We start from the raw sequence: 8,650 nt of genomic DNA, 5'->3' as shown, positions 1-8,650 counted from the left end.
GAAAATCAGCAAAGCTATCTGGGGGTATTGACAATCTGGAGATTCTAACCCCATGTTCATATGTGTAGGAAATAATTCTTGTTTGATTCTAAGCCTACTTAAGGAATAGGGTTGAAAAATGTCAGGGATAGCCAGCTGCTTTACTAAAGAGATTTTACTTTTGGGGAGCATTTTACATACGTTGGTTTGAGCCAATGGGTACATTCCTGTCTTTTCAAGAATTTAAAGCAGAACCTGTAGGAGATAGCTTGATGAATACATGCTTTGCAGGTTGATGTTTTAGATAAGATTTTGGGTATCTCTTGATTATTTTAGGACAGAGATCGCTATAGAAGTCGGAAAACAGCCTCTGAAGTCTGCTGTATAGTCGTGTTGTGGGGCTTAAACGGGATGATGTCTGTGAAACTTTTTGTCACAGTATTTGACACATAAACGGCATTCAATAAATGTAGCTCTAATTAATAAACAACATGTTATATGAGGTAATGGCAAATTAAGGGGCTACTTTGGTGATATAATCTACTCTCTTGGATGTAAGGGCTCTATAGTCTGGTAAATTCCTTTCTTGCAATCATTGGCAGTGACTAACCGCTCTGGCCTGTTTTCTCATCTTCGAGGGGAAGAATACAATCCAAGTCTCAAGGTTTGCCCTGAAGCTTAAATGTGTTAATACTCATAAGTACTTACTACACATTGATTCTCATCTTTCCTCCCAATCTATGTAAGGAGACATCGAACAACCCATCAAGCGACACAGTAACCCCAGGAAATCAGCGGGACCGAGATCAGGAAGTCAAGGGCCAGCCAATTACGGCCGGTGCGCCTCGCGTTGATGGCGAAAGGATCAAGGAGCGAGGACCGACCGCTCAACTCAGTTCGGCTCCAGCAAAACACTCGAGACACCCAGCTCGGGATGCCCTGTCCCTAGGGAGGCCGCAGAAGCCCGGCGAGCACCCTGGCAACATCGCCTTCCGGTCTGCTCTTTCCCCGCCCCCACTTCCGGTTCGGCCGTCTGCGTCATCGCCTGGCGACTTGCTCTGAGTTTCCGGTAAGGGCCGTCGGGGGGTGCGCTCCCGGTGGAGGGCCGGGGTCGCGGGGGTCGCAGGCCCTGACGTCGGCGTTGCCTCCTGCACGCAGGGTTCGGCTCAGCCATGGAGAGCGGCGGGCGGCCCTCGCTGGGCCAGTTCATCCTCCTGGGCACCAGCTCTGTCGTCACCGCCTTCCTGTACTCAGTGTATCGGCAGAAGTCCCAGGTCGTCCGAGAGCTCAAGGTCAGTGCTGGAGCGGGCTTGGCCTCAGCCAGGTCATCACTGCCCCTGGTAACGATGAGCCCACGGTTCTCCTTTGGGCAACTCCACTGGCAAAAATGACCCAAAAGAGGAAACAAGCTCAGAGAAGGCGTCACCCAGCCAGTAAATGGAGGAGCTAGGATCAGAATTCAGTCTCGTGATACCTGCTTCACGGTTCCTTTTCTCCTCAGTCCCTCCCATTACTCAGAATGAATCTTGACTTCCTTACTTTATTGGACAAATATTTATTGAACACCTGCTGCGCGCCAGGCACGGGGAATATCGTATGGGCAGAACAGACTGTAAAGTCCCTGCCCTCATGGAGAGTCCGTTCTGCTGCGTCCAGACAGACAATGAACAAGTAGAGCAGATGGCATGAGAGATGGGGATAAATACTACAGAGTCATGCAGGGAGGAGAGGAAACGGGAAGCTGGAGAAAGAGCGGGTGGTTATTTTAAATAAGGTGACATTTGAACAGAGCCCAGGAGGAGATGAGGGATACTGTGCAGGTGTCTTGGGGAAGTGCAGTTCAGACAGAGGGAACAGCCGGTACAGAAACCCTGGACTCGATCCATTTGTGTAGCTACTCAGCTCCTTGCTTCTACAGGCTCTTCCTCGTTTCATATTTTAGTTATTTTAAAAATAAGACTCGTTGAGCTGCACTTTACAGCTTACATAAGACATTCTCACCGTGTTATTTTTTTCTTCACAGTAATTCTTTGAGGTGGAGAGCATGAAAGTTACCTCCGGGTTGCAAATCAAGAAATTGAGACTGGGAGGAAAGGTCTTACAGCTTAGTGAGGTTGGAACGTAAACTTAGATCTTTTGATTCCAAGGGTAGGATTTTTTTTTTTTTCTGATTGGCCGCATCATGAATGCTTTATTGTGACTGTTTGGCCCACGAGAGATGAACCTCATTTACGTTAGAGACAGGCCCTTATTTATCTTTCTTCATTCCTTTTAGGCTCTAACCCCGTGTTTGACAAGTGGTAGATGCTCAATAAATGTCTGTGGATTTGTTTTGGCTGAAATTTCACAATACAACCATTAGGGGCTTAATTGAACATGTATTTGAAAGCTGGATTCCTGAACCTGCCAACTTCATTATCAGTTTGTTTTCAGTGAGAGCTTAGAAACAAATGTGCGAAGTCCCTGCTGTGAGGGAAATTTTGGACACTGCCTGGACTGAAGCAAGTTACCAAGGAATTTGTGGTGCGAATGGCATCCTAGTGAGATTCCAGCTGCCCTTTTGTTCACCTAATTAAATACCCAAGTAGCTCCTGAAGTGATTGGCTGTGAGTGTAACTGATACTACTTCACTTTCTGACTCCGAAACGCAGAAATTAAGTTGGCGGCAAGTTGGCTGGATGTGGGATTCTTTGAAGCAGTGACCTCTCCAGGACCCATTTTTGGGTGATCTTAAAAGCGTTTCCAGTTAGTTCCTAAATGAGGATGAAATGGCCCCTTCCTGGAAAAAGAGTTGGGACTCCTAATATATTAAATTCTGTTTTCTTGATCAGATTACAGAACTTCCAGAGACGGGTTTGTGTCTTATCCTTGCGTATCTCTCATAGTGATGGGAATGCATATTTATTGCCTACTATGTGCCAGCCTCTGGGCTAATTCTTTCATACCAGGGGTTGGCAGACTTTTGAGACGGAAGAGCCTCCAGGGGTCAGCAAAGTGCAGCTCACCAACTGTGGCTCTGAAGTAAAATAGAAAATGAAAATAAAACTATCATAGTTTCATTTATAAAATGTTTACAGGGTATTATTCACATAATGGTGATTATGTAAAAATATATTTGTGGCTCTTGAATAATTTTTAAATTGTTGTGAGGGACAGGATTGGCTCTTCCAGGGGTTGGCAAACTTTTGAGACAGAATGTACCCAAAGAGCCCCATGTGTCTCGTGAGCCGCAGTTTGCCGACCCCTGTTTCATACTTTAGGGTTCATTTAATCTATATGAAAATTCTGTGATACTGTTCTCGCCATCTTTTACAGTTTTGGAAACTGAGACTAAGATAAATTAAGTTGCTCAGAGTTACAATAGATGCATTCAAGCTTGATTCCGCCCTTGGTATTTCTGCTCAGATTCCTCCTCCTGCCTTTTAAGGAAATTCTAACTGGCCATCATGTGATGGATATGTCACCAGCTATGTGACCTGGGGTGTCATTTCACCTCTCCGAGCTTCAGTTTCCTTATCTCTAATTGGGGATAATACCTACTGTACATTAAATAGATTTATGCATTTAAAGTGTTTAGCGTTTAACAGGCCTGGTATATAGTATATCTAAGTGTTTTTTTATTCAGTAATTTACTCAACAAATACATATTGAGNAATTAGATAGTGTTAACTTATCAATTTTGGATAAGCTTCTGTGTACGATGTCCTGAATTGCTCCCTGGAGTGCTCATTAGTCACTTACCCTGCAGCTGCCTCATTGTTTCCCACATGCCAGCCAAGGGACCTGGCACTTCCCTTCCCCAAGAATGGGGCACGTGAGGCTGAGCCAGTGACACCGGCGTTGGTCAGAGAGGCCTAGTGAAGTAACACGGCCCCTCCGCTCTGGCCTTTCACTGCCGGAGCCATTTACTCACATTAGGCAGCTGAAACCGATTCCTCCAGGATTGGCCCATGACTCTGCAGGGCCACAGCTGAATGCAACAAGCACTTATTAAGCAGTTACAGTGCCGAGCACCTTAGATCTGTAATCTGAATATTCTCTAGGCTGAGGGGAGGGGGGACAAATGAGGTCATACTAATATTAATGTCCAAACTGTCCAAACTGCAGGCTTCTGACCCCCTCAGTCTTTCCTAATATTTAAGGTGCTTCATAGGGTGGGGCTATATACATGCTTGCAATAAATTGGCTCATAATCTTTATTTCTTCCCACTCCTTCCCCACCCACTCCCACCGGTGGCTGAGACTGGTGATGGGATCCCTCCTAATGCTGCATTCTCCACTATGACCTCCAGATGGCGCTATGCCCCTATGGTTGAGTCAGGCTGGAGGACTTGAAGGAGAAACTGAGGTTGTGTTTTTGGAAGGCCTGTGCAATGTTCTCTTCCCTGAGGGTTAGGGAACAGGCCTCCAAGGGGTGAGAGCAGAGCCTGAGGAGGACCCTTGGCTGCTAATCCCAGGTCCAGCTGGGTGCAACCTGGAAAGGGGAGAAGCAGGAAGCAGGAATTTTCTCTCCAGTGCCTTTCTCTGCCCAACTCACCAGGAAGCTGGGTGCAGATGTGAAAGTTTTGAGAAACCCAGAAAATACANTAAAATACCCAAATGACTTCACGCTGGTAAAGGGTGCTTAAAAAAACTGTACGGCATAGATTTTGCTTTTCTCCCCAGAAACTTGTTCTCAGGGGTGAAATCCTGGCTCTCCCAGCCTGGCCTGCGTTCGTTGTTCTCGTCTCTTTCGTCCTGTCTTTTGCACTCTCTCCTATGGGCCAAGCTCCTTGGCCCCTTCTCTGCTGCCTCTTGGAGGAGACAGAACTGTCAACTGCTTTTCTTGGCAGTTCTTTCTCTTGTCTACCCCATGTGTCTCTTGCCTCTGAGTGTGTGAAAGAGTTTCTTCCTCTGCATGTGGATCTGTCTTTCTCTCCGACGCTATTCTATCTGCTTCTGTCTATTTCTGTGAGTCTGTCTCTCCTCGCATCTTTCTCACCCGTGCCTGACACCTACCCTACCATACCAGATTGCCCTCTTCCTCATCCCCTGCTCAGCCCAGGGCCTGGCAGGGGAGGGTGGGGAGGGCCTCTGTGGCCATGCTGTGGCTGCGCCTCACCCTTCTATTCTTGCTATTACAGAGACAGTTCCTTTGCTGGGAAGAAGAGGTCCTTCTGTCCACCCCTGCAAGTCCTGGAGGGCTTTGGACGGTGGGCCTCGCTGCTTGGAGCTGTCCTCTGCCCTTATCTTGGTAATGCAATTGGCACCTGATCTGATCCCCACAATATCCCTTTGAGGCTGATCTATTACCCCTATTTTATGGCTGAGAGGAATTCTGGCTCAGAGAGGGAAGTGCCTGCCTTCAGGTCACACAGGTTGGAAGGGGTGGAGCTGGGATTGAACTTGGGCTTTCCGATTTACCTTCATTTCATTTGCCCTCCACCAGGTCTAGTGAACAGAGCACCCAGCTGTTGGGAGACCCGGGGTCTCGGTTCTGGCTCTCTCTAGTTGGGCAGCTCATCGTTTTCATCTGGGACTCACTTTCCCCCACTGTACAATGGGAAAGTACCCCTTCTCTGCTCTGCCCACCTCACGGGCTTACCGTGGACATCAAATGACCTCACATCTGTAGGATGGGAAGCAACATCATGTGGGAACTGAAGGGCCCAGAGCCATGCACAGTCCCCTTGNGAGCTCTGAGTGCGGTGTAGGCCTCGCAGAGCTGCCTCTGTCTAGACTCTGGCCTGGTCTTTCTTCCTTGTGCTTACACCCCAGGAAAAAGCTGGCAGGCTGGACATGTCACTTGTGTCCCTTCGCTCTTACTGGCTTGCCTCCTAAATGTGTACATGTGTATGTCAGGACAGAAGAAAGGGAACTCCAGCAGCTGTCTTTTCTCTAAAAGGATAGACTCTGATCAGAATGAAGAGCAGTCACTTGAAGGGACAATTGGATTGGGGGTCGGTTCAGCGGTGATGAAGACGGGGCAGCTTGGCTGCAGCCGCCCTGGTGTCTCCACTGACCTAAAGGGGGGCCGCCAGAGCGGGCCTCCTGCCTTGAGCGTCTGAGGAGTGGGCCTGGTTTTCCCTGCGAAAGGGCTCACCTCCCACAGGAAGCAGTAAGGACCTGCTGCCCCACCTCCCGGCCGCCTCGCCAAGGACAAGCCAGCAGCCAGCAGCCTGAGCACAGAGCCTCTTCTGAGCTCCCTCTCCCCCACTGCAGTTAACATCCCATGGGTGTAATCGCATCATCCCTTGGGACCGGTCACCCCTCACTTCCCCTCTTGAGTTTGTGAGTATAGGAGAAGGGGGGGGACCTCGCTTGCCGCCTCTGAGTAGTCAGTGGTCATGTCCACAGCTCTTTTTTATCTGCCTTCCTTGGCTCTGAACATTCATCTCCTGATCCTCCTTTGTGCGGGGGCGCTGGGGATGCCCTCAGGGGGCTGACACCAGTTCTATGCAGTGTCCAGTGAGGGCAGCACGAATTACAATAAACACATTATACCCAAGTGTTCGCTTTGTCAGTAAGTTTACTGCTTGGGCTGAGGACCCCCGGGATGGACTTGAATCCCACCGTGACAGAGTGAACCGGAGACCTTGAGGCCTGTGCGTGTTCTCTTCTTCAGCGGGATCTGGGGCTCCCATAGATGGTGGGTGATACTGGGGCCTGGGGGAGGAGTCTCTGACCAGCCCGAGAGGGCCATCCGGGAGGGCAGCCTGTAGGTCACGCGTGGCCTTGCTGAGACAGGCATCTTTGAAGCAGTCTATTCTGACATCCTGCACAGCAGGGCAGTGAGAGAAAGGGCCTGGGTGGGGGGTTGGGGGCCAGCAGGGGAGGAAACGAACATTTATCGAGTATTGTACCAGCACATGCTCTTTTGAACTTTAATTTCAAAGTGAGTCAATCCTCAAAACTCCTGCGGGCTCTCATGGTATCTGCATTTTACAGAAGAGGAAAGCCCAGAGGGGACGCCCACTGGGCTGAGGGCACACTGCTAGTAAGTGGTGGGTCCGAATTTCAACTCCACGTTGTTCCCGAAGACCCCAATTGTCCTGCTCACCAGCGGTGCGGCTAATTCCCTCAGTGGTCATTGGAGCACCCCACAAGATACTTGATCCCCAAGTTACTAGTAGGGGGCCACTGGAGGAATGGGCAGAAGTGAGAACCCACTTGGCAGGGCTGAGTTCTGTCCAGTGAGGTGTTAAAGACCGTGGTTTTACATAGAGGTGCTTTGGGCACGGGGCAGGGTGAGAGCGTGGCCAATGGGAATCACCTGAGTGCTTTGAAAGCATCTGCCCCTTTTTCCTTCCTGCATTTGGTAAGAGGGTCCAGGTTTTAGTAAAGGATGAATGAACTCCCTGTGGTGGGGTGGTGGGGGTGGGGGCTATGTGGTAATTTACCAGAGTTCAGCCCTTGGCACAGATTTCCTGAGTAAATCTGATCAAAGTGATTGAAGAGGAGGGGAGGCGGCCTGCCCTACCAGAGTCCAACTCAAATGCTGGGCAGGCTGTTCTGTCTCCAGTGTTCCTGCGAACAGCTGCCGGGGATACAAGATCAACCCACTGTCCCTGCCTCAGGACGTGACAACTGGTTGGGAACACGGACACATGGGTACCCAGGTTTTGGATTTGAGGTCCACGCTCGGTCTTGGGGCTGAGAGTCCCATACTTGTTCACCTGTGGCAGTTCCCACCTTCCATTTTAAGGAGCCTCATCTCCAGGAGGGTTGAGTGGGGCCGGAACTGATACGTGGGGCCCAGGCTGGGAGTGGGGTGTGAAAGACAGGGAGATGAAGAAATAGGAAGTTAGTGCTGAACTGACCTTGGGATTATTGTGAATTTTAGTTCTTTGCCAAGTCACCCCGTCTGCTCAGTCATCTTAGTGCTAAGCGGACCACATTAGGCAGGAATAGCTGCGCCTGGTGTTTGGAACGTCTGTGCTAGATACTTTATATGCATTAATGTTTGGGGTCCTGCAAAGGGGATGTTACCCCCCCCTTTACAAGTGAGAAAAGTGAGGCTCACTGGGGTTACATTTTGACTACAGCCACACATCATGAGCCAGGTGATGTGAGGTTCTTTACAGGCATCGTTTCTATAAGACTGATGGCAGACCATCAGGGGAGGCCATAGTTCCCCTTTTTTATAGGTTATGTGGTTTACTCGAGGCTCCCAAGGTCTGGTCGTAAAGCCTACACCCTTAACCTTTTATCACCTTGAGCCTGAGAGGCTAAGAAGGAACGCGTTATAGACACACTGTTTTTCAAGCCGGTCAGCATGTCGAGTCCCCAGTGATACCCTGATTTTGCATACTGCAGGTTGAGGCTTTGAGGTCCCCAGCTTATCCTGGGGGAGCAGGAGCTGGAAGGTGGGGCTTTGGAATCTTCATTCATTCAGAGTTACAAGGAAAAATTCAAGAAGCAAACAACAGGATGTGGAAAAATTTAAAGAGCAAATAACAACAGAACCAACTTGGCCAGTCTGACACCATTTCTAACCCGGGCCTTAGGCGTGCAGACTCCAGCCGGGTGATGGATCTGATGCTGGTGGTCCCACAGGGCTTCAGGAATGCACAAAGGGTGTTTGGTATCATTGATGGGCATTTATTTATCTAACAAACATCTGCTAAATGATTCTGTGCCTGGAGATGCACAACCAAGTAGGATGGTTTCTGCGTTCACAGGGGTCAGAGTT

The 8,650-nt window shown here is 49.4% G+C and overlaps 1 protein-coding gene across 2 annotated transcripts in view; it reads left to right on the top strand.

Annotated features, from left to right (window-relative positions):
* The first annotated feature begins 726 nt into the window (after positions 1 to 726).
* Positions 727 to 8,650, top strand: part of MUL1 (mitochondrial E3 ubiquitin protein ligase 1) — a 17,478-nt gene continuing 9,554 nt past the window's right edge. The window contains exons 1-2 of one of the 2 annotated variants that reach the window (XM_019666722.1): positions 727 to 1,048; positions 1,138 to 1,271. In XM_019666722.1, coding sequence (XP_019522267.1) covers positions 1,152 to 1,271 — 120 coding nt within the window. In that variant the 5' untranslated portion in view covers positions 727 to 1,048; positions 1,138 to 1,151. Of the gene's footprint in view, positions 1,272 to 8,650 lie in introns of both variants that reach the window. The other variant, XM_019666720.1, reaches the window with a different exon arrangement.

This window comes from Hipposideros armiger, unplaced genomic scaffold, assembly GCF_001890085.2.
Source record: "Hipposideros armiger isolate ML-2016 unplaced genomic scaffold, ASM189008v1 scaffold_477, whole genome shotgun sequence".
Lineage (NCBI taxonomy): Eukaryota > Metazoa > Chordata > Mammalia > Chiroptera > Hipposideridae > Hipposideros > Hipposideros armiger.
Note: the sequence above shows the minus strand (reverse complement) of the source record. Positions and strands in the feature narration are given on the sequence as shown.